We start from the raw sequence: 26,715 nt of genomic DNA on the forward strand, positions 1-26,715 counted from the left end.
GAATTCCTGTTTTCGTGGGTTTTATGAGCTGGAAGCCCAAATTATGTAAAAATAAACAAATAAATACTTGAAATCGTTTAAATTGTGGGCCCTGAATCTATAATCTATGAAAGTTTAACTTTTTGAATGGAATTATGGAAATATATATGTATATATGATTCTACCCTCTTGGATTTTAATTTGACGTTTTTACACTTCACTTCCGCTTCCTGTCTGCCCACCGTGCTACTGTCTGTCCCAAATGAGAAATGAAAAAACCAAAATTGTTTTTGTGGTTTTTCGTTTGGAAACTGTAGATCAGTCACTGTTCACATCAGTCTTTATTGAGCTGTTAAAGTTGCCGTAGTTTCAGGAAGTAAGCTGGTATCCTGCTCATGTGCGTTACTGGGTGTGGAGTTCGACACAGACGTATGCTTGCACTGTCTGTAATGTTTGCATCCTCGGCACTGTGGTTATTAAACTAAGTTTGAAGGTACACTACTTGTCTTATTTCGAAGCACATCTTTCAACAGAAACAAAAAAGGAATAGATCACGTGACTTCGTTTTTGGTTTTAAATTGAGAAACAAAAAACCACCTGACTCCATGGGTTGTTTCATTCTTCATTCCAAAACGAATAAGGAGAAAAGGAATAATCAATAACATCAAAAACGGTTTTCTGACATCAAAAATGGTTTTTCCGTTCTTCGTTTTGAAAGAAATATCAAAATAACGTTTTTTTCATTTGTCAATTAGAAATGAATTACGAATTATCCAAAGATACCTAGACCCTCTCCCTTTATGCTGTTGTGAATACTCCCAGCAATCAGAAAGTACCGCTTTTGCAGATTGATTTTCTCCAGATACATTTAGTTTAACCCAATAGGCTAAAGACAACTTTTATCATCTTAGGTGTAATGGTAATTCATCTGCTTCCACCAGTAATGCATTAGTTGGAGTTGTTTTAACTGCACCAATACTGATTCATATAGTTCTGAACTGAATTCTGTCTAACTTTTCCAAAACACTCTTAGCTGCAGCTCCATACACCATACAACCGTAATCAAGACTAGATCGTATTAAGGTCCTATAAATATCTATTAAAGATTGCTTATCTGCTCCCCATGCATATCCCACCACTGATCTCATGAGATTCAACACTTTTTTACATTTAGTCTCCACCTGTTTAACATGATTTCTCCATATACATTTCTCATCAAACCACAATCCTAAGTATTTGAACTCACTTACCCTTTCCATGTTTTTGCCCATATAATTTAAGATGTATATCTCTTAGCTTTCTTTTCCTGGTAAAGAGCATGTAGCAAGACTTTGTAACAGACATCTTGAAACCCCAATTATAAGACCATCTCTCTACCTGTTGTATAGCCCTCTGAATGCAATTAATCACATGGATGATATTTCTCCCTCTTTTCCATATCGCCCCGTCATCTGCATAAAGTGATGACTCAATATCTCCACCAACATTTTGAAAGATATCATTTATCATTATGTTAAACAGGATTGGGCTAATAGCACTACCTTGGGGAATGCCATTTACTATTTCAAACTCCTCTGAAATAGCATCCCCGACTTTAACTCGGAATGTCCTATTAGATAGGAAGTCTAGAATCCAGTTATACATTCTTTCTCGAGGCCTTAGTCTGTACCCGGTCCAGCTTACAAAGAACAGATTTGGCAGCTGAACTAAATATCACAAATCCATAATCTAAGATGGATCTTATCATAGCATAGTAAATCATAGTCAGGGTGTCCCTTTCTGCACGCCAGTCACTTCCAGCTAGACTTCGGAGGATATTTATCACTTTCTCACACTTACAAACTACCCTTTCTATATTGCCTTTCCATGTAGGGTCCCACAAAATGCCCTCCAGCACTTTCTTTTAGCATCTTTTATTGTTTTCCTTGCCTTTGCCCTACAACGTTTAAAATTAATGATGTTTTCCAGAGTAGGGTTTCTATGCAAAATCTTAAAAGCTTGTTTTCTTTATTTCACAGCCTTGTCACAATCACTATTCCACCATGGGACAATCACTCGTTCCTTTGGGATCTCCCTACATGGTATTGTCCTTAAGGCCACATTAAAAATCATTTTACTCAAAGAATCATTTAATTCATCAATCGATCCATCACTTTTCATCATGAAGAGATTAAACATCATCAAAATCATTGAAGAGGACATCATCATCCATATCTTCCCCCTCCTCAACCACTCTCTGAGTGACTTGCTGATTCCTGGACTACTAGCACTTGACTAGTCCTCATAATGCAGTGACTGAGGAGAGTAATTCTTTACTCCCAGAAATCTCACTGCCACTTCAGACACAAACTTAATAACATCTGACCTTGATTTCTTTTCCCGGGCACCATAACGTCAACCATAAATGCAAGAAGGGCCTCCTTGTTGATTACAATTTCATGATTGGAGAGTACAGGTGCAGGCTGCCTGGACACCAAAGGTCCGCACAAAGGCACTCTCACAACAGGGCCGGAAACCCTTGTTCTTTCCATTTTCTTTAATGCTTCTGCATAGGAGATTTCATGCTGGTCTCTGGCTTCCTGAATTTGTCTCGCTTTCAGAAAGTGTCCACACTCTTTAAATTAAGCCATATGACTTCCTCCAAAATTTAGGAGCTGGTACTTCACATTTCAGGATGTCATGATCCTCTCCACATTTAGCACAACGCCTGTTTCCCTTGCATGAAGCTGCCATATGCCCAAACCTCTGTCACTTGAAACAACGCTGAGGAGGTCTTTGATAGGGTCTGACTTGGAAAGACAAACATCCTATAAAGACCCGAGCTAGAAGAAAACTTCCATCAAAAGTTATAAACACGGGTATTTTTGTGGCTTTAAACTGCTTCACAGCCATTGCTTTTCCTCCTTTTATATTTTCCTTAATTTCTTCCTCTGTCATGTCAGCACACACTCCATAAATGACACCTTTTATCTCAGTTTTCTTTACAGGGGTTACCACTTCCACCTTTTTCCCTAATATTTTCCCGATTTTCTTTGCTCTTCCTACTTGATCCATATTTCTGCATAACACAAGCATTGCTCCATTAGGTAAGATCCGAGCATCTATTCCCTCACCAACACATCTTAGGGAATCTGCAACTTTAAGCAGATTCATGGCTCTAAACTCTCCTCCCACCTGATCTTTCAACTTGAAAATAACCCGAAATTCCTCTTCAGCCCTCACCATTTCCACCACCCTATCTCCCTCCTTCTCCTGAGAATGACCACATTTCCCTCTAAAAGTGACCAAACTTTCATTAACGGACCCAGGTAACTCATTATTGGTTGTGCAGCAGACCGACCCGTCATATTTTGGGTTACTTGTTGGAGGAGACATTCCATTTACACTTACTACTACTTCCTCAAAGGGACAATAATGAAAACAAGCCTTCACTGTGTTATCCCGACTTTTTCTTGTTTATGTAGCTTTTCAGTGAAGATTCTCAGTCACCCAGGCCATGGTAATCATAAGTGCTATATCGTAGGTAACTGGACTTGCTTGCGTTTCTTGAATATGTTTCGCCTCTCCCTGTTTATGAAATGCACCCATGAGCTTAGCTTAGTTGGTGTTTTTTCCTTTTACACCCTTTTACAAGAATAAAATTATTTCATAAAATCAATCACAAAGAACCCTTCCTACACATATTTGTACTTTAAATAATTGCTCTATTATTTGCTTTTTGGTTAAGTGTTGGATAATTTTACCTCTTTGGCCCTCATTCATACACTTCTTTAGATGAACCCATGTGATATTTCTTAAGTTTAGAGGGAAACTGTCTTTTTGGTGAAACAACAACAAAGGAGATATCTGAAACATGATTGCTTACTTGTGAGTAGTCACATGACAAAGAAACTTGGACATGAACGAGATAAGGAGACACACTATACACTGCTCAAAAAAAATAAAGGGAACACTTAAATCACACATCCCAGATCTCGATGAATGAAATATTCCAGATGGAAATCTTTATCGATTACATAGTGTAATTATTTGAGAACAAAATAATGTAAGACCAATCCATGGAAACCAAAATAATTAACTCATTTAGGACTGGATTCAGAATCATACCCAAAATCAAAGTGGAAAAATCAGATCACAGGCTGATCAAACTTCTGTGAATTTCCTCAGGACAACTCATAATGTGGCTCATTCGTGTGTATGGCCTCCATGTGCCTGTATACATTCCCTGCAATGTCTGGGCATGCTCCTGATGAGACGACGGATGGTCTCCTGGGGGATTTCCTCCCAGACCTGGATCAGGGCATCAGTCAGCTCCGGGCGGTGGATGCTACGATACTCGATGTCCCAAAGGTGCTCGATTGGTTTCAGGTCTGGGGAACGGGCTGGCCAGTCAATAGCATCAATGCCTTCGAACTGCTGACACACTCCAGCCACATGAGGCCGGACATTGTCATGTATCAGAAGGAACCCAGGGCCCACTACACCAGCATATGGTCTGACAATGGGTCTGAGGATCTCATCCCGGTACCTAACAGAAGTCAGGGTACCTCTGGCTAGCACGTGGAGGTCTGTGCGGCCCTCAAAGGATATGCCTCCCCAGACCACCACTGACCCACCACGAAACTGGTCATGCTGGAAGATGTTGCAGGCAGCAGAACCTTCTCCATGGCGTCTCCAGACTCTGTCACGTCTGTCACGTGCTCAGTGTGAACCTGCTCTCATCTGTGAAGAGAACAGGGCGCCGGTGCCAGGGTGTGAGCACAGGCCCCATTTGTGGACGCCAGGCCCTCATGCCACCCTCATGGAATCTGTTTCTGAGAGTTTGGGCAGAAACATGCATGCAAGTGACCTGCTGGAGGTCATTTTGGAGGGCTCTGGTAGTGCTCCTCCTGTTCCTCCTTGCACAAAGCAGATAGCGGTCATGCTGCTGGGTTGATGCCCTCCTACGGCCCCTCCATCTCTCCTGGTGTACTGGCCTGTCTCCTGGTATCTCCTCCATGCTCTTGACACTGTGCTGGGAGACACAGCAAACCCTTGGGCCACTGTGCGTATGGATGTGCCATCCTGGAGTAGCTGCACTACCTGAGCATCTTCTGTGGGCTGCAGATACCGCCTCATGATACCACTCGTGGTGAGGGCACTGGAAAAATGCAAAACTAGCCAAGAATCAACCAGAAAGGATGCAGAGAGGGAAATGGTTGTGGCCACCACCTGAAAAACCATTCCTAAATGGGGTTGTCTTGGTAATTGCCTCTCCTTTCCTCCTGTTGTCTGTCCAATTTGCACAACAGCAGGTGAAATTGATTCACAATCAGTATTGCTTCATAACTGGACAGGTTTGATATCCCAGGAGTCTGACTGACTTTAAGTTACACTGTGATGATTGTGTGTTCCCTTTATTTTTCTGAGCAGTGTATACTCTATACACAACCAGTGATGGTCTCCCAACAGACCATGTGATAACACATGTAGTTATACAGAAACTGAGTACAACAAAATTACATCACGAGAATATAATATATTTACAAAAAAACATTTACAAACAAAATATACTTACAAGAAGGCCAGCTGTGCCTAGAGTGTCAGCTTGAATATCCCATTACTGAAACATCAGATGAAAAAACGTCATGACATGACATGCAGATTCAAGGTGAAATTGTAGAAGATATTTTTCTAATTCATATATTTTTTTTTAAACTTTCTGGAAGTTTTTTTTTAATACAGGCACCTCTAATACTACAAAAAGTAGTGATACTCAATGAGAAATACCACAGCGATGTAATAAACAAATCAAATAAACAAATGTGTTTATTACATCGCTGTGGTATTTCTCATTGAGTATCACTACTTTTTGTAGTATTAGAGGTGCCTCTATTTAAAATAAAATCCCCAAAAATGTATTAAAAAAAATACATGAATGATAAAAGTAGCTTCTTTTTTAATTTCACCTTGAATTTGCATGTCATTTAACATTTTTTTAATCTGATGTTTCAGTTGTGATATTCAAGGTGATACTCTAGGCACCGCTGGCTTTTTTGTAAATGTATTTTTTTTGTAAATGTATTATATTCCTGTGAAGTCATTTTGAACTGGTTTTGCAGTGTGTTGTACCCAGTTTCTGTATACTTTACTTTATTATATTTCAGACCAGTATGGTCCATATAGACACAAATAAAATTTTTTAAAACAGACATAGAAACAATCATGTACATGTGTTATCACATGATCTGTTGGGCGACCACCATTGGTTGTATGTATATGTATGTATATGTATATATATATATATATATATATATATATATATATATATATATACACATATATATATGTATGTATGTATGTATGTATGTATGTATGTATGTAGAGAGAGAGAGAGAGAGAGAGAGAGAGAGAGAGAGAGAGAGAGAGAGAGAGAGAGAGAGAGAGAGAGAGAGAGGGGTGTGTCTCCTTATCTTGTTCATGTCTGATTAAGGGCTGGTGCCAAAAACATCACATGAGGTGATTCTATTAAAATTTCCAAAAGTAGCAGTTTCTGGTGTGCTTTTTGTATTTGTTCTTCTGTCCAGCACATTGTCATTTTGGTATGTGCATGCTGTTTTTCGAGTCTTGCCTCTGGTATCATCATTTAATACATGTTGTGATTAAATGTGTCACTGTATGTGTTCAATGTAAAATTTAACTCGGCATGCCACCGGTATAACCATAGATGTCATGTTAATGTAGTACAATCTTCCCCTCCGTAATATAGTGAAGAAATGTAAAGTAGCATCAAATGAAAATACTGCAATATATTTATTTGACAGCTGTAGTCGCTTTCCAAATTAAGATTTCGCACACAAAACACAAGGAACTCCAAAAACATGATGCATTTTTAAAGACTAAATTATCCGACAGAATACAACGTTAGAGCTGAAATGATTTATCAATTTGTTGATCAACAGAAAATTCCCTCTTTCCACACACTGTTTTCCATCTGAGCTGGGCGAAGGAATGTGTTGTGGTAATCACTTGGATTTCTTGCAGAGACAAAACATCTGTAACAATCCTACACAAGTCTCCGGACAAAGAGACACAGTTGAGGGACAATTACAACGACCAAAGACTCTTTCATCATTCATATGGGATCCAAGTATTGAATGTAGACAGGCTTGAAAAATCTGAACCCCACCTTAAAGGAGAAGTCCGGTATTCAGCTCAGCTAAAGTGCCAGCTCCACAGTGCTGTGTGCGCTCCTGGAGGAAGAACGAGAACGAACCAAAAAGTTTTGTAATAAGTTTAAACAACTGCACAATGGATTACTCGCTTGTAAACAACCTTCGCATTACGATACCTTCGAACACAACGCCAGCTTGCTTCTTCTGCTTCTTCTCTGTGTCCCATTACATTATAATGGTTTCCTGCCGGTTGGCGACACCCACGTAAAGGAGCATTATCGCCATCAAGTGGGCAGGAGTGTATAACGCTTCAGGGTCAAACGAACGATCAAGCGGAAGTTTACACACGGGTGTGAGGCAGCTGAAAAAATAGATCCACAATTGAGATGAATAGCGAAAACACGGATGGAAACCACAGTTTGCTACGATTTTTATGTTGGAACATCAACGAACACCACTGACCACCCGGTGAGGTTCATGGCTTTGAAAATGAACATTTAGGGTGGTTTTAGGACAGATATACACATGGCCATCGGCAGCACTGTTAAGCCAGGCAGGGGAGAGCCAAATTCTCTGAAAAGGAGCAATCGTCACAATTTTGGTCTTAACCACTCTATTTCATCATAAACAACCCAGAAATGGGGCTTAAAGTGCAAAATACTGGACTTCTCCTTAAAAAGGCATCTGGGTAAATCACCTCAGGTGTTGAATTGTGTCCAATCTAAGTTTGTCTTAAATACTTGTGATTGATCTCCCCCAACCCCATCAAGCTGATATACGACACAAAGAACAAAGTAAGTGAAAAGTAAACGGGACAACAAACAAGTTGGATAAAGAAGCTAAAAAAATGAAAAGGTGGAGCAGAAAAGGTTAGAGACAAAAGGAAAAAAGTATCATGGCTGATGCTTCAAAGTGTGTTTAGCCTTAGCAGCAGTGACAACAAGAACAACAGTTTGCCGGCGACAGCAAATAAAGTGGAGGAAAGAGTAAGATGTGCAGCAGCAGGCTGATAACAGCTGCGTAACATTACAGGCCAGGGGCAAGAAGAGGATGTTGCTGCCCGCTGCTGAGGAAGACAACATGACAACTTCTCAACATGTGATGGCGCTACTGCTCAGCTAGCTCATGTAGTGACAGTAAATGGAGCTAACCCATTACAGGAGTACTGCCAGGGCAAATGCTGTACTACTCAGGTGGCTTCAATGAATCCCTTACAAGGCTGAGTGTATCTGTGCTGTAAATCCTGTCTTAAAACCATTATATGTATATGTGTATGTATTTGAATAACAGACTGCCCAGAATAAAACAAAATAACTTTGACACAATTAAAAACAGAATTTAAATTAGGGCTGTCCAGATCCAACCGAAAAGATCAGTATCAGGGGTGCTCAGGATACTTTTTAACTGATCGGGATCAGCTATATTGAGCTATATAGAGCCCGCTCTGATCTTTTGCTTTATGTCAGCTGGTGTTTTGACTAGCCGTTGTCAACTGTCCGTCCATCTGCTGAGAGAGGGACAGTGGTGCAGAACCAACAAAAACCACACTCTCCACATCATGTCAAGTACAAGAAAAGCCCCACAAGCAAAAAGCCAATACAACAATTTTTTTTTAATGTAAACTTATTCATGCAAAAGATGCACAGATAATGAAAAGTAAACTCTCAAGAGCCTGTTTGAAATCACATGCCTATTATGACATGCAAAATTCAGATGGAGGGCAGAAAGTGATATATCCTTGTACTGCATGAATAGTAAACAGAGGACAGTGACTACATAAAAGTTTTAAGTGAATCTGCAGGCAGCAGGTATCGTCGGAAAATTGAAACTCAAGTTGGACGTAATCCATACAAAACAAAGAAGTAATTTTTCCCACAACTCAACCGACTTGTCGGTGTGGACACCATCATCGTGAGAAATTACCTCATCCTCCAGACCTCCTAATGTTACCAATGTTACACTGCGTGCCGATAAAATCGTGCACTCTAATGGACTGTAACCATTTTGTGTGCAATTGGGTCCATGACTGAAACAACTGCCGTCTTGTTTTTTGGCGGGTGACTAAACGTGTTTGACTGTAAATGTCTTTTATATTTGGATGCACACAGATGCAGGCAGTGTCAGGCTAACGTTTAGGTTAGCTAATTTTAGCTACTATTTTCTACCCACTTGGTCGACTGCTACCAAAGGTCTGGTGAAATGCTGTTAAAAATCTGTCTTGGCTTAAAACACTGAGAAGTTGTCCCAGCACATTACAATTGCACCCAACTCGAGGCACGTTTAACACAAGGCTTTGACGTTTACGTTTAAAATAAGTTGACTCCGCGTCTCCAGAGTAAAGATGGAGGGTTTCATTCACATCTGCCACTGTTTCTCTGTGTGTTTTTTGTTTCTTCTCCCCTTTACGTCCTACGATTTTTGGGATTTAAAGTGGCCTTTATTTTTTCCAGTTGTATTGATTGGAACAGCTGTTAACAACAGAAAACATGGGCATTTGTGCAGTGCTGGGTAGTCTTTAGCCCTGATCACACAGAAAGCATTTTAGCAGCTGGAGGGGCCTTTTTGTAATTGTTTTTAATGCGAATTAAGCTTTTTGCTCATGGTTGTTGCGCTGCAACGCACCTCACGTTTCTGCACTCCAGATGCCTGGTGTTTTTGCCGGAGCTCTCTGAACTCCTTGAGTTGAAAAAAATTCAACTCTGAGCGAAAAAGCACTCCACGTCATCTCTTTTTTGGTAATCTTTAATCCCACTTTCCAAATGAATGACTTGAGAGGTGTTGGGTCTTCTGTGGTGGTCACAAAAATAAGTTTACAGTTGGTAAACAATGGAGGAGAAACTGGTGGTAGTGGTTGCTGGATACCCAGAGCTATACAGACTGACGATAGACAGCAGGTTGTCAAACTGCCCCCGAATCATCCTTAAATATGCCTAGAAATGGCCATCATGGAGGCGAAGCTCCTGGACTAACTGGTAGTACTCCCCAAGATCCACCCTCTTTTTAAGGATCTCCGTTTCCCTGTGCTCAATAAACTGCTTGCTGACAGCCTCTCACCCTCAACCAGAGCTACAGTAGGTACATTCTGCCGGAACATTTTAGGAACTAAATACTAATTACTGGGAAATAAATAAATAACCAAATTACTAATTACACAGGAAGATTAGTGTAAGGATGTGATGCCATGGTTGCCCGGCAACAATAAAAAGGCACAGGAAGCTCTTTTTCAGTCGTGGCATCCAGTTAAAAAAAGCGCAGTGCAGCACGCCTCGCATTTTGCAACCTGCAAAATGCTTTCTGTGTGATCGGGGCCTTTGACTCCAGTTGCCTGCCCTCCATCTGGACAGCTCACCCATGTATGAAGTCCAATGCAAAGAAGCTACAGAATACAGTTCATTCACAGTTCACAACCCAGGCAAAGGCTGAATTGAAGAAACTCTTTAAGGGAAAGGGAAATTCCCTCAAGACAGCAGACAGAGCCAAAAAACTTCCCAAGATTTTGCTATTCCATGTTTTGTTGTTCTGTGTTAAAAAAGGGGACAGCTTGCATTCAGGTATTATCTAGGAAAACACAAGTATGGGATCAGGACTTGGTATCGGCAGATATTTAATATTAAATTATTTGGATCAGGGTCAGGGGTCGAAAAACTTAATTGGGACATACCTAATTTAAATAATTGTGTAACTTCATTTTATCTAAAAAAAAAGGCTGATTTAAGCCCAATCTCAATTCTCCTCCTTGTGGCCCCACCACTCCATATTGAGTGCTGCTCTAAAGGGTACAGTGTTCTGTTTCTGTTGGGGGATCGAGGAGTAGTGGTCATCAACCCCTCCAGGTGGCTGTCCAAACAGAGTGGCACAATAAAATTCCCAGAGTGCTTTCGGACTACGGCAGTTGAACTATGCATTCTAATACCCAATATTATATAGTACACCAGAAAAAGATTTAGTGTGTCCCAATACATAGTATGTGAAATGCAGTATGCCAAAAATGCCAGGGCCCGTATTCGCAAAGACTAACTTAGCCTAAAAATTCCTAGCAAGGAATCTTAGCTTAAGAGTGATTCAGGAAGTTTCTGAGAGCAACTCTGAGCAAGGAGGGGACAGAAACTTTTATCTTAGTGAGGAGGTGTGGTTGACCCCGTTGCTAGGTATGACGCAGTCTTCTAAAAGCTGTGATTGGTTGTTACAAAAAGGAAAAAAACAAAACAAATGCGCTCCTAGTAATGAATGGACAGTGAAATCAACCGATCATAGAACTTAGACTGTAGGCTATTAAGAAATGTGTAATCTTGAAAATAATTTTATGTCATGATGATGAAACTCAGCAAAAATGTTTGAACGTACCTCATTCACATGCCAATTATTATATTGATTTGCTTATTGTTATGTTTACTCGCCATGCTGGTAATTTTACTATTTAATCTATTTGATATTAATGGTGGACGCAGACTCAGCTGGCAGCAATTACTGTGATTGCTGGCCTCCTTGTAAAAAGCGGTTTGATTTGGCAGAATGACCAAAACAACGAATGAAATGGAGAAAAAAAAGAACGAGAAAGCCGAACTGGACAGAAGAGCAGTGCCTGCTGTTGGCACAGCTCGTGGAGGAGAACAACGGAGCTTTAAGAGGGAAATTCGGTCCCGGGATCACGGCACATGGGAAGAGGCAGACTTGGGAGCGCATTGCCCGACAAATCAATACGTCGTTCCCTCTCCTTTTACGCACAAGCAATGAGTGAGAAGCGCTGGTACGTGCTGCAATCCAAAGTGGGCGTTATTGCATTACTACGCTGGGTGGGTAAAGTAAGCTCATCCCTGATGAGGTCAACCACAAACATTATCCCTGCACTATCAAGCCGGTAACGTCTTATTAAATCACTGTCGTTCAATATACGGAGAATATCTCTCCTTCCTCTCTGTCTTTCTGCCATCTTCTCTGTTTAAGACACTCTTAGGCTTCTTAAAAGTCCTCCTCCCTCCTCTTAACAGTTTTTCACCTTAGGAGCTCTCTTAAGGCCAAAGATGCTTTGTGAATAACTTTTATCTTACCAAGGGAAAATTCTAAGAAAAATCTTAGAATTCGAGGAATTCTAAGATTTTTCTTAGAATGACGTCACTAAGAGCTACTTTTAGTCTTAGGATTCTTTGTGAATACCGGCCCAGGATATTCTACCACATCCAGTCTGATTTCTTAGTATGCAAGCCAGCATGCTTTTCTGGCTTTTCTGACCCACAATCCTCTGCACAGCAGACAATACGTCACATCGACTAAGCCCCAAACAGATGACAGCTTGACAGCTGACAGAAGTCACAATGAGGATGACAGCGCATTCAAGTAACCGATGACCAGTCACATACAGTAGTAATAATAGGAATATTAATTGTTTAAGTGAACAAAATAATCATAAATAAAACAACAATAGGACATAATTATAAAAGTAACGACAGAAAACTGCAGATGCAATGTCACTGTCAATTTGTTCGAATCTTTATTCTTTATTTCAAGGATAGCCCCTTGAGATGTGCCATCTCATTTTCGAGGGGGTCCTTATAAATAATGACAAACATAAGCAATACAAACATAATAAAAAGTAAATACAAAACATAATACCAAACATATAAACACAAGGACAATCTACAATCTGAACAGTTATAACTTTAATGTTGAACTATATATACTGCAAAGTAACAGCAGGGTTAATCTCCGTCTCTCGCGAAACAAGCAACATGGCTGCTATCGGGGCAGGGGAAAAAAGCCATAAATTAAAATCATAGTTCAACGCTAATCTAATTTATGCTGTTTTAACCATTTGTCAGTTACTTTAAGCTAACTATTGCAGTTTCAGCCACTTACAAATTATTTTGAACTTCGTCAACATCTAGTCATTGCTCATTAGCTACCTAGTGATATTTCAACTGCTTATTGGTTACTTTTGTCAATCTGTTTCAACAATAATCCATTGATTTTAGCTAAAGAGTGCTATTTCAATCTCTTAACAGTTACTTTTAACAAATAGTTTCAACATTAATCCATTACTTTTAGCTAAGTAATGCTATTTTAACCACTTATCGGTTACTTTTCATGAACTGTTTAAACTAGTATTTATTACTTTTAGCTAACTAATGCTACTTCAATTGGTTAATAACTACTTTCAGCTGACAATTTTAACAAATTTTATTCATCACTTTTAGCTAACTAAAGCTGTTTCAACTGGATATTAACTACTTTTAGCAATAAGTTTCAACAGAATTTCTTTTATCACTTTTGGCTGACTAATGCTACTGGTGACGTAACAAGTGGCATCCCATTTCCAAGTTTAAGATTTCAAACCCTGCCCCTTGCGGCTCCATTCTAAAGGGCCAATACTCAGCCAAGGGCACCGCAAAACTAGGGGTAGGACCAAGGGGGAGAATTGGGATTGGGCCATTGAGTCTGTATCAGCCTTTAGTCTGACAGTTTTGGCTAATCGGTGTTGAAACCAGTCTTGCCCCCAGTATTTTGTTGCTGCTGGAAAAAATTTAACAACAAGAATCTCTTCAGCTTCACTTATTACTGCTGCTCTCCCCGACACACTTGTGTTTTTTGACATTATACAACCGGGAGAAACTTTTATTGCAAACATTGCAACTAAATTGTTTCTCTCCTGTGTGGCCAGTAAGGTGTTGTTTCAGAGTTCCCTTTTGAGTAAAACTTTTGCCACAAATTGAACAACTAAATGGTTTCTCCCCTGTGTGGACAGTCAAGTGTCGTCTCAAATCTCCAGTTTGTGTGAAACCTTTACCACAAATTGAACAACTAAATGGTTTCTCTCCTGTGTGAACAAGCAGGTGTCGTTTCATATCTCCCTTGTGTGCAAATCTTTTACCACAAACTATACAACTGAATGGTTTTTCCCCTGTGTGGACAGTCATGTGTCGTCTCAGATTTCCCTGGGCAGCGAATCTTACGTTACAAAATTGACAACTAAATGGTTTCTCCCCTGTGTGAATATTAAAGTGTTGTCTCAGATGGTCACTCACTGCAAATCTTTTACTACAAAATGAACAACTAAATGGTTTCTCCCCAGTATGGCTTCTCATGTGTTTAACCAAATTGCTTCTAAAATTGAACTTCACTTTGCAAACTGAGCAGCTAAAACGTTTTCCTTCTGAATGAAGTCTAATATGAGTCTTCCAAGACCTCTTTTGAGAAAACCTTTTACCACAGATGGAGCAACTAAATGGTTTCTCCCCTGTTTGGATCCCAGTGTGTTTCTGCAGGTATCCCTTGTGGTCAAACCTTCCAGCACATTCAGAGGAGCTAATTGGTGTTTTTTCACTTAGAGGTACCTCACTGTTTTGCAGAGGGTTTAAACCTGACTGAGGTTCCTGTGTCTCCTCCCAGTCTCTACTGTCATCAGTCTCAGGTTCAGAGTGTGACGTCTTGTCATCAGTAGTTGGTTGTAAAGGACTATCTGGGTCTGAGTTCCTGGCTGGTTCTGGTCCTCCAGCTGAATGAAGCTGTGGGGACTGAGCATTCTTGTCATGTTCTTCACTCTTCACAGGGACAGGAGTGAATGTGAACTTGATATCGGCCTCCTCCAGCCCTTGAAGCTGCTCTCCCTCCTGACTGCTCCAGAGTTCCTCCTGTTCCTCTTTAATGTGTGGGGGCTCTGGGTCCTCCTGGTCCAGACTGGATCTCCACTCCTGCTGCTCAGGAGGAACCTCTTCCTTAATCACCAACAGCTGCTGGACCTCTGTGGAGAATAATGAAATACATACACGTCTTAGAAAACGTAATTTAATATTAACATTTAAACAACTAATAGCTCTACCGTTTTCAACAAGGAGATAAATCTTGCAACCTTTGTACAACATATTTGCATGCCATTCAAACAAAACTGCAAACTGTTACATGTTTTGCTTGGCTGTGTGACAAAGTTTTATTTAGTGTTAAAAGTTAAAAGAATAAAGGTTCATTATACTAAATGTGCATTTACAGACAGATTCTCCATTCAATTAAGTTCATCTCCTCAAATACATAGGAATGAATTTTTATTTGTATTAAAATGTATTTGTGTCAAAACTGAGAAAAATGGAACCTTGTACAGTAGAAGACAAAAGTGGATACAGGCAATAAAACGTGAGGTTTCAACAGGGAAGAAATTGTGGGATCCTGACACTCGGTATGCCTATGTGTGCAGCAAACACTTTGTCAAACCCTCCAAATGTATTTTTTAGAGTAACAGTTAACTGTATTTATGTATGTTAAGCTAAAGCATTGACAGTATGAATGCAACTTTTGTTATAATTGTGCCCAGCGCTCCGCGATTCAAGCAGTCCATTCCAGCGGTCCGCTCTAGTACTTCTATCAATTTACCAGCATGTAGAGGCAAGTCTCAAAACAACAACGTGTGCCGGTAGTAGGAGCAGGCTGACGGCTGAGCATGCTTAAATGCTCATCTTCTTAAAAAAGAATCTCCACATCATATTTTTTCGAAGACGAGCAAGGTAGGGAGAAGGGACACTGAGGTAGACGGGCAATATTAAGCTTATCAATATACCGTTGCCTCTCTGTTAGGCATAGCGTGCTAAAATAATCCTTTGCCATCTTATTATTAGCTAATCATTGGCTAGCTATAGCTAATAATTTTAGCTAGCTAGCTAGCAATTCAATCGAGGAGACTTGAAGGTGCGGCTGCGGAGGCAGAATGACAGCGAACGAGCGAAAAAGCGGAGGGGAAAGCGGCCCTTGTTTCCCCTTTGAGGGCGTGGCTTTCAGATTTTGACGCATTGCGCACTGTCTCTATTGCCAAAACATATGCAAATGAGTAGCTATGGTCTCACCACATCCCCTCCAGCACATACTTGTCTGATTTGAATTAATCTTTGCCACACTTTGAGGTGTTCTAAAAAAAAATCTATTGACTATCTTCCATTGAAACTCTCGCCACAAATTGGCACTAGTAACTGTATCAAATCAAATCAAATCAACTTTATTTATATGGCACTTTTCATACAACAGTAACACAAAGTGCCTCACAGAGGTTAAAAACAACAAAGATCCAAACAGAAAACAAAAAGAAAAGAGAAAACCCAACCCTCCCACCCAACAAAAAGCTATTTAGCTCATAAAATTGAGTTAGTAGCTAGGTAAGAATGATCTAAAACAGAGACATAAAATGCATCAAAACTAAAACCTATAGGCTAACTAAAATAACAAAAGATAAAGGTTAAATGAGATAAGAACGTAAAAAGAGGAAGGGTAAGAATATAAAAAATAAATAAAAAATAGATAATAGATGGATAAATCGGTTATAAGAGGAATTTAAAATAGATAAATAAAGAGATCAGTTAAAAGCCTGATTAAAAAGATGAGTCTTGAGCCTCTTTTTAAAAACATCAACAGTCTCTGCAGCTCTGAGGTTCTCCGGCAGGCTGTTCCACAATCGGGGGCCATAATAATTAAATGCCGCCTCCCCGTGTGTTTTAGTCCTAACTTGTGGTATGGTTAAAAGGCCGGTGCCGGAGGACCTCAGGGTCCGCGAGGGTTGATATGGTAAAAGCAGGTCAGATAAATAAGAAGGCCCAAGACCGTTAAGACATTTAAAAACTAATAAAAGAACCTTAAAATCGATCCTGAAGCGCACAGGGAGCCAATGCAGCAATTTTAAAACTGGTGTAATGTGCTCCCGCCCTCTGGTCCTCGTCAGCACTCGTGCAGCTGAATTCTGTAATAATTGTAGATTTGAGATACTCTTTTTGGGAAGACCAGAGAGCAGGGCATTACAATAATCTAACCTACAGGAGATAAAAGCATGCATCAGCACCTCCGTGCTGGCCTGAGAGAGAAACGGGCGGACTCTGGCTATATTCTTAAGGTGGTAGAAACCTGCCTTTGTTATGTTTTTAATATGTGGAATAAAACAGAGCTCAGAGTCAAAAATCACACCCAGATTTTTTACAGATTGTGTTGGTTTAAAATCCTGTAGTTTTGGTAAAAGTTTCTCTCTCTGGCCTTCAGGACCAATGACTAAAACCTCTGTTTTGTCCTGGTTGAGCTGCAGGAAATTCGCTGCCATCCATGACTTTATATCTAAAATGCAGTTAAAAAGGGCATCAATTGGCCCTGTGTCATCAGGAGACACGGCGATGTACAGTTGCGTATCATCAGCATAACTATGAAAGCTGATGCCGTGCCTCCTGATGACGTCCCCCAGAGGAAGCATGTAGAGATTAAAAAGAGTTGGACCTAAAATTGACCCCTGGGGGACCCCAAACTTTATCTCATGGGTTCCTGAGGAACATGTATCCATACTTACAAAGAAGTGTCGATCAGTAAGGTAAGAGACGAACCAGTTAAAAACAGTACCAGAGAGGCCGACCAGGTGCCTCAGTCTATTTAATAAAATGTGATGGTCTACTGTATCGAAGGCGGCGGTTAGATCCAGTAGTACCAAGACTGTGAGTTTATGGTTATCTAAATTGCACCTGATGTCGTTTAAAATCTTTAAAAGGGCTGTCTCGGTACTGTGGTTCATCCTAAAACCAGACTGATACTTCTCTAAAGTGTTATTTGTATTTAAAAAATCATTTACTTGGTTAAAAACCAGTTTTTCTAAAATTTTGCTTAAAAATGGTAAGTTGGATACAGGTCGATAATTATTAAGAATGTTGGGGTCTAAATTGCTCTTCTTCAGAAGGGGCCTCACCACCGCCGTTTTCAAGGAGGCCGGGAAGACACCTGTCTGAAGAGAGCAATTCACCATGTACAGTAGCTGTTCCTCAAAGAATCCATAAAATGTTTTAAAAAATGGTGTGGGAATTGGGTCTAAAAGGCAGGTTGTGGGCTTTACTTGGGAGAAAACTCGACCAAGTGTCCTCGCATCAACCAGGGCAAAACTCTCCAGTGTTTCCTCAGGTAAAAGCAATGATCCAGGTGTGTCGACAGTTAAAATCTGTTGCGATAAGAGACTGGATCTGATGTCATTGATTTTACTTCTGAAGTGGTCTGCAAAGTCCTCACAAAGGGCATTGGTTGTTGTCTTAGGTGATCTGTTAAAATTACTGTTTGTTAAAATATCAATTGTGGAGAAGAGGAATTTGGGATTGTTTTTATTGTCAGAGATTAGTTTTTTGAAGTGGGAAATTCTTGCCTGTTTGACTGCGTTATTGTAGGTTTTGAGATGTTGACGTAATATTTCGTAGTGGACTGTTAGGTTTGATTTTCTCCATCTTCTCTCAGCACTCCTGCAGTATCTTTTCAGTTGTTTGATTTCCTGATTTCTCCATGGGGGTGTAGGTTTTGTTCTAATTGTTTTGATTAAAAGTGGAGCCACTGAGTCCAGCGTTGACTTGAGTTTGTTGTTAAAATTGTCCACAATAAAATCACAGGGTGCTGGTAAAATCTCTGCAGGAGTGCTCTGTAAAATCTGGATAAAATTTGCAGCCACTTCAGAAGTTAGGTAGCGTTTCCTCACTGTTCTCACCGGGGCCTCCTGTTGGTTAAAACTGGTGATGTTAAAAAACACACAAAAGTGGTCGGACACAGCCAGATCCACAACAGAGGACACACCCACGGACAGGCCATAGGTTATGACCAGGTCCAGGGTGTGCCCTCTGCTGTGGGTCGGCTGCGTGATATGTTGTTTAAAATCTAAACAGTTTAAGAGGTTTAAAAATTCTCTGGATACTGGGTCCGAGGTGTTGTCAATGTGTAGATTAAAATCACCAGTTATTAAAATCCTGTTGTAGGTGGAGTGAATGATTGATAATAATTCAGAGAAATCACTGATAAAAGAAGTGGAGTACTGGGGTGGTCTGTAAACCGTTATGCAAAGGATAGGAGGGCTGCTAAAAACAAAGGCATGATGCTCAAATGACGTGTAACTGCTAAAAGAAACTTCATTTGAGGACATTGTGGATTTTGTTACTGATGCAGTTCCGCCTCCTCTTTTACCTCCCCTAATAGAATATAAAAAGTTCAAATTTGGTGGGGAAGCCTCGGTGAGAACAATAGATGCATCGGTGCCAAGCCATGTCTCTGTAAGGAGAATACTGTCTAGGTTATTGTCTAAAATTAAATCATTTATGATAAAAGATTTGTTTAAAAGGGAGCGCACGTTCAGCACTGCCATTTTAATGTTTGTGCTGAACGTGCGCTCTTCGTGACTTTTCAAATGGATGTTAAAAACACGGTTAGGTCTAAAAACATTCCTGGGTTTCAACGTTCTAAGTGTAATGATAGTTTTTATGGTGTGAATGTCCTGTGTTTCCGGTTGCAGAGAAGGTGCTATTGAGGGAGAAGTGTGTGTGGTGCAATGTGTAGTGGAGGAGGGTGGGTGAGCAGTGAGTCAGGAGGTGGCTGTGGTGCAGGATCGGACGGTCAGGTCAATGTTGACTGATAAAAGCCGTGATCCCTCCTGGTTTGGGTGGAGGCCGTCCCGTTTAAAAAGGTGGGGTCTGTTTAAAAAAGCTATAAAATTGTCCACAAATGGGATACTTTTGGACAGGCAGTATCCCTTCAGCCACAGGTGCAGCTGACGAAGGCGGCTGGTGGTGACATCACCATAACGAGGCGGGGGAAGCGGGCCGGAAATAATTAGCCGCTTCCCCGTGTCCAGCAGGCGGTCCACCAAGGAGATGAAGTCCTGCTTGAGGACCTCTGACTGCTGGTTCCTGAGGTCATTGATACCGGCCTCCAGGACCAGCGTGGAGGCCGAGCTGTGCCGTGCAGTCAGCTGGAGGGCGGAGGATGCAACCTCATTGACACGGGCACCAGGGTGGCAGAAGGTGCGGCCGTTGTGCACTTCCACTTCAGGCTGGACAAGCAGACGCCGATTCCTGGACTGGTGAGAGCCACGGCCAGCTGGATGTAGGCCTACAGGTTCCACAGGCGAGCTGGACGAAGCATCCACGGGAGGGAGGACCTGCAGGCTTAGGATGTCATACCTGTTATCCAGCGGCAGCTCCGGAGGCGGAGGAGGAGGAGATGGACGAGCCCCAGAGCCCCTGGCCACCACCGACCAGGGCTCCCTCGGCTTGAGTGGAGTTGAGCTCACCGGTGCTCCCGCTCCACCCTCCGTGATGAAGCGCTGCGGCTCCGCGGGGCGAAGGCAGGAGGTGGAGAGTGCCGATGATTTGGGCTTGGCTCCCTGGTGGTGCCAGCGGGACTCGGCTAGTGCTGGTGTCGGAGTTCCGGTGGTTATGGAGCTGGTCCACGGCAGGGTGGTGTTGTTCGTGGCCATCATGCTCCGGTCACCAGCGCCGGATGCCGTCAGGTGAGCAATATGTTTCACCTGGGTCGTGGTGACGGTGGTAAAATCCAGGAGGATCTTTTCCCTCTCCTTGAGGTCGGCCTGCAGTCCGGAGATGCTCTCCCTCAGTTTTGACAGGGTTGGGAGGCAGGACTCACACACCGCCATCATACCTGCGGCCTGTGCTGGAGATCCATTCCCCGGGACACAGTATCAACACATGGAGGTGAGTTAAAATTTTTACCCTCGGTCGTGGGGCCGAAATGTCCAAGGGGACCTTCCCCAATTTTAAGGGGTCAGTCCGCTTCAGGTGGTGAGTTGTAGGTCTCCCACAGTTAAACGATTTTTAAAAGTTGGCGCCTCGCTAATGCGGTTCGGCTGGCGACTTCCGCGTTCACTTCTGCGGTAGTCTATGATCCGTGACAACCACAGGCCCAATGGCTTAAAACCTTAGTCCATGTTTAAAAAGTACATACAATAAAAGCTGAGAGCAAGTGGTTCGTTAATAAAAGAAGCGAGAAACTGGATTAAAAGCTGTGTTTTACCGGACCGAAGTGGCGGGGAAACCAGTGACGCCACGCATGCGCACAAGAACCAGTTCAGATACTGTGTGTATCTGAACACAGATCTTTAGCCACTGATCCTCAGTAATTTCCTGTTGTAACTCTCTGTCCCACTTTTCTGTCACATGACAAGTATTATCCATAGTCATCAAAGCCAAGATTCTACATATAACGGTAATTAGTTTATGTATATGATTTCCTTCCTGAATTTTTGATAAATATTATTCTATGAGAGAAGGCTCTGTTAATCTGTTCCCATTTGGGTAGTCAAATATAAAACTTCTAAACTGAAGATATCTACATAGTTCTGTTTTAGATAAATTAAAATCTGCCCTTAATTGGTCGAATGAGTTAAAGCTATAGTGCGTAACTTCTACAAGTCCGTAAATGTCCGTTTCACCCAAGCCACTACTAGAGGAGATGACACAATGCTGATTAAGCCGATCGGCTCCTCTAACATCTCGCGGTATTTTTCAATATATATCATTTTTAGTATGTGTGTCGACCGGCGACATTCCCGCGCTGGCACACAGGAAATGCTTCCTCACAACAAGAAGGGAGGGGGAGGAAGAGTGGAGACTGTCAAAGCAAGAGGTAGAGCGCAGGTAGAAAGAGAAAGCAACATGGCAGAGAAGCGGCCGAGACACGGTTCAGAAGTGGATCCTACCACAAAGGCAAGTGTTACTCTGTGTACACGGTGTGTGGCGACTGGCGAGTGTTACTCTGTGTACATGAAGTGCTGCCGGCTTATTAGTTGTAATAACGCATTATCCGCTAGGAGGTGACAGAAGTTACGCACTATAGCTTTAAAGATATTATTACTAAATAATTGATGTATAAAGTTTAAATTCAGATGTGTTAGGGCTGGGCGGTATGACCCAAAATTCATATCACGGTATAAATTGAATCCCTTCACGGTAACGTTATATATCGCGGTATAAATGTCGCGGTGTAAAACTTATATTGGAAGTGTTTCTGAATGGGTTTTGTAGTCCCTTAGCAATTAAATTGATTTAAAAAACAACAACAACAAAAAAACCAAAGATATAATGTAAGTTTTTGAGCATTTATTGTGCAGAAGAACAACAGAAGTAAGGATAGTGCCTCAGAAGTACAACAATTCTTACAAAAATAAAGTGGATATTGTAAACAGTACTTCAAGTAAGAGAGGTTTTCTATAAGGCAAATGGCAAAAACAGTGAAAAGGTTCTGTAATCCAAAATAGTGCAAAAGTTACCAAACATTAAATTTTCCACATCTTAAAGAACACAAAAATAAATAGATATTCTAATAACACTACTTCAAGTACACAGAACAGGCTTTTGTTCTCTTGTGCAAAAAGTGTCACTGAACACTTGGTTTCATATTTCAAATTAAAACCGAGCTGCAAACACAAACACTGAACTTCGGTTGCCAACAATAAGGTTTTTTCCTCTAATCCAAAGTAGTGCAAAAGTTACCAAACAAATTTTCCACATCTTAAAGAACACAAAAATACAATTCTAAATAACACTACTTCAAGTACACAGAACAGACTTTTGTTTTGTTTTGTCTGTTGTGCAAAAGTGTCACTGACTGCTTGAACAATATATTTTTAAGAGAGAAACACTTACAGTACACATAGCATCTTTTCAGTAAAAAACAACAATAACAACACTGAACTTTAGTGTTTACTCCAGTTCACTGGCTTCCCAAGTTCCCATCCTCTTTTATAGGTTGTTAGCCAGAAACACAAGCTTGTCCACAGTCTCTGGCTTTAATGCAGACCGGTGGCATGTGACAACGTTGCCGCCAGTGCTAAATGCCCTCTCTGAAGGGGCACTGGTGGCAGGAATGCAAAGATATTTCTTTGCGAGGTTTGTCACCCTTGGGAAATTAGCCTGGTGCAGCCTCCACCACTCTAGTGGGTTAGCTTCTCCGTCAACTAACACTAACTGCAGGTAGCTTTTTATCTCCACTTCAATGACATCTCTGTCAGAGAGAGCAGATGGGCCAGGCTGAGTGGATGCTTTTTTGAAAAAACTGCCCAGACTTCATTTCACCTTCTTAGCCTCTCTCTCCACAGCTCCACCAGCAGCTGCAGTGCTTGTTTGTGGGGCTGACTCTGTGTTAGGTACAGCTTCAGCCTGCTTCTCAAGCAGTGCTTGAATTTCCGCTGCTGCTCTGGTCTTGATGTAGTCCTTTCTGTCATCAGCTATGTATGAGTTTTTGAAGCGTGGATCAGCAAAGGACGCCATGTCCAGCAGGTCATTGGTAGCAGGGTCAGAGTACTTATCATTAAGATACTGGAGGACGGCCATCTTCATGTGTTTTGTCAGGTCTGTGTCATCATCAGAGTGAGGAAGAACTGTATTGTTCAGTAGATGGAGCACAGGTTTGAGGTATGACACACTGACGTGCTCCTCCCCAGACAGTGCATCGGTGAACTCCATTAGAGGGCTGAGGGTCTTGTTCACAGATTCCCAAACATCAATGTCCTGCCAAGTAGGTACCAGATGTCTGGTCTTTTTATCTGCTTTCAGGACCTGTGATATGGCCTTCTCCTGTTCAAGAACCCGCTCTATCATTTGTTGTCGTGACCCCCACCTTGTTGGTGTTTCGGTGATGAGCCTGTGAGGACGCAGGTGTAGGTCAGCCTGGGCAGCAGCCAATTCTCTCTTCCTTTTCCATGTATATGAAAAAGCACTCACAATCTTTTTACACACGCCAACTGCTCGCTCCACACGAGGATCTTTCACACTTTTCTCTGTTAACAAAGATAAAAGTTATTAGTTTAGTTTCACCTACAGAGCATCAGTCATCTCTTCAACAAAACATAAAAATACTATACAATTATCTAATAACAGATTAAATTAATGAATCTGAATAATTTTACACCATGGAGGTGTGAAACTTAAAATTATCTTTATCAGTGTCCACATTGTGAATCACCCTAGGAAGCTGACACACACACACACACGCACAATTGAAAATTGGAAATGCAAATTACAGTGTATAATGTTACACTTTAACCTACCAATGGCGAGATGCAGCCTGTGGCCGAAGCACTGCAGTCTTCTCCAGTCATTTAGCGTCACTGCCTTCACCACATTTGTGCCGTTGTCGGTGGTAATACAGACTTGGGATTCTTCCCTGAGGCCCCATGACTCCAGCGCATCCTTTAATCCTTCTGCTATTGCCTCACCCGTATGGTCATCAGGGAAATACGAAGTCTGCAAGCACCTGCTGGCCAGTTTCCACTCATCAGTTATGTAATGAATCGTGAGGCTGATATAACGCTCCATGGTTTGACTCGACCACAAGTCCGTAGTAGTCGCGTAGTATGTTAATTCACGGAGGTCTTTCTCAACTTTCTAGTAGTCGCGTAGTATGTTAATTCACGGAGGTCTTTCTCAACTTTCTCTCGGAGCTGGCCATACAGTTTGGGCATTTCTGTCTCAGTAAAATACTTGCGGCTTGGAGGCTCGTATCTTGGATCAAGGATTTTAATCATGTGTTTAAACCCGCTGCGCTCCACCGTTTGGTAAGGGACCACGTCTTTGCACAAGTGTGTTGTGATGGCTCTTGTTATGTCATTCCACCGCGTGCTCTTTCTGTCATAAGGTGTACTCTTGGAAAAGGCTTGCGCAATGGAGGTCTGTTGTTGGGTAGCGGGGGAAACTTTTTTCTTTCCTCCCGTGTTCGTAGACTGAGCCAGTGTTTGAGCCGAGCGCAGCCTCTGGTTCTCTGCATACTCGAGCACATGTTTTGATTTCAAATGGTAAAATAAATTGCTCGTGTTACCTTTGTTGGCGGTCACAGTTACTCCACACATCTTGCAGATGACATTTTTCTGCTCAACATCCGACATTTTAAACACGAACCACGTCCAAATCACGGATGTAGCACCGTTTTTTTTGACCAGCTCCTCCTCCTCCGCCGTTACTGTGCTTGCGGCCATTTTCACACATAGGCAGGTGCGATGACGTCATCGGCGGTATGACGGTAGAGCACAAATCTCTACCGTGGCCAAATTTATATCGTTTCTACCGTCATACCGTGTATACCGCGCAGCCCTAAGATGTGTCCAATTTTTAAAACCTACATCAAGTTTTAGAGGCAAGAAGTCTTTAATATGGCTTATCGAGCTTAAGATAGAGAGATCTCTTGGTAGCTTAAACATTTGCTGTACCTCTTTCCGAGCCACATAGGTGGTCTTTGACCATTCTCCTGGAAAATCTCTGATTGATTTAATCCTAGTAAAAGGAATCACTGACAGAGGTATATTAATACTACAACTTCTTTCCACATTGAGCCATTTATATCATCTGACAACCACACTGTCATTGCTCGTAATCGTGACGCTATCCAGTACTTTTTCAAGTTGGGCATTCCTAATTTTTTTGATTTTGCTAATTGTAATACTTTATATCTGACCCTAGGCTTCTTACCCTGCCATATAAATCGTGAGATGAGGCGGTCTATAAGAATGAACATAGATTTAGGAGGAGCAATTGGTAAAGTCTGAAAAAGAAAGAGAAATCTTGGAAGCAAATTCATTCTAATAGTCTCCACTCTGCCTACTAATGTAAGGGGAAGTATACTGCTAATGATCTGAATGTTGCATACAGTAACTTTAAAGTCCCCCTCTAGTCACTTTTCCTTACTGTTTAACAGCTAATAATTTTTCTTAAACAGAGAATGGGGATGTGGTTAATAATCCATTACCATAGCAACATCTCAGTTACAGTAATTTAGAAACAGCAGTATGGCACTTACTTTACTGAATTTACTGTTTATCAGAGCACAAATGAGACAACAATTAGCACAACACGGCGACTCTCTCCTTCACTTGCTCTCTTATTTAATGTCTGGCTGCTACGTCACAGGGAAGCTGCACGGCCACACACGGGCCACAGTCCGTCGAAGGAAGGACAGATATGTTGCTGAAGTTAAAATGGAGTCATGGGAAGTTTTGTAGGTGCACCGTCCACCAGCACTGGCTGCTCTCGCCTCAGCTCAACACCAACACCAACACCACCCTGGGCAGCTCTGTGATGCTTTTTATTTTTTCTAAAGGGACTTGTCAACTTTTTAATCTGGAAGTTATGCACTTCCAAGTGTCCAGACTGTTACAGGCTGATGCTGGTGGACGGTGCATACTTGAACATGTCCTGAAACTGCATTTAAGATTAAGGATCTCAGTCACATATCTGTCCTTTCTTTGGTGTGCTGTGGCCAGGCCAGCAAGTGAGAAAGACAGTCACTGTGTTGTGTTATTTCTGCCATGGGATTAGGTGAAATTCACTGAGGATAAGAAAATAACGCAGTAAACTAATGTTAAGGGCAACTACACAGAGAGATTTAACTAAGGCTATGATGCAACAGTTATGGTAAAATAAAGGATAAATTGACTGGCTAGCTTACTGTGATGTTTATAATAGCACACCTCTTCAAGCTTGAAGGATGATGTATGACCTGCAGATTCCACTATAGTCATACGGCATCTTCCCCTTTTAGCATCCAGACGCTTTGAGTACAAAATTATTAAACTCGTCTCAAATTTGAACTCTTATATACAGCTCAGTTGCCAGAATAAATTATTGGCATTGTATGTTTGTGCAAACCATGGGTATATTTGTATGTTTCATTGGTATCATATCAACGTTTCTACGTGTCATAGTTCTTATTACATGTAAGTGTGCTGACTTTGTCATCTGGAGGTGGAGGGGATGGTGGATGGTGCCAGCTGGGCAAGGCAGCAGCCAAGCTGCAGACCCCTGTTGGAGATCAACAAACAAAAAAG

The 26,715-nt window shown here is 41.5% G+C and overlaps 1 protein-coding gene across 8 annotated transcripts in view; it reads right to left on the reverse strand.

Annotated features, from left to right (window-relative positions):
• Positions 1 to 12,602: 12,602 nt before the first annotated feature.
• LOC126384325 (gastrula zinc finger protein XlCGF57.1-like) overlaps positions 12,603 to 26,715 on the reverse strand; it is a 52,472-nt gene continuing 38,359 nt past the window's right edge. For 3 of the 8 annotated variants that reach the window (XR_007569256.1, XR_007569255.1, XM_050035328.1), the window contains exons 2-3: positions 26,603 to 26,689; positions 14,741 to 14,868 (exon numbers count right to left, since the gene is read on the reverse strand). Coding sequence is in view for 4 of the 8 variants with exons in the window: in XM_050035328.1 (XP_049891285.1) it covers positions 14,867 to 14,868; positions 26,603 to 26,689 (89 nt within the window). In the remaining 4 variants the exon portion in view is untranslated. Of the gene's footprint in view, positions 14,869 to 21,975; positions 23,677 to 23,946; positions 24,153 to 26,602; positions 26,690 to 26,715 lie in introns of those variants that run through there. The other 5 variants (XM_050035324.1, XM_050035323.1, XM_050035322.1 and 2 more) reach the window with 2 other exon arrangements.

Source organism: Epinephelus moara, chromosome 22 (genome assembly GCF_006386435.1).
Source record: "Epinephelus moara isolate mb chromosome 22, YSFRI_EMoa_1.0, whole genome shotgun sequence".
NCBI lineage: Eukaryota > Metazoa > Chordata > Actinopteri > Perciformes > Serranidae > Epinephelus > Epinephelus moara.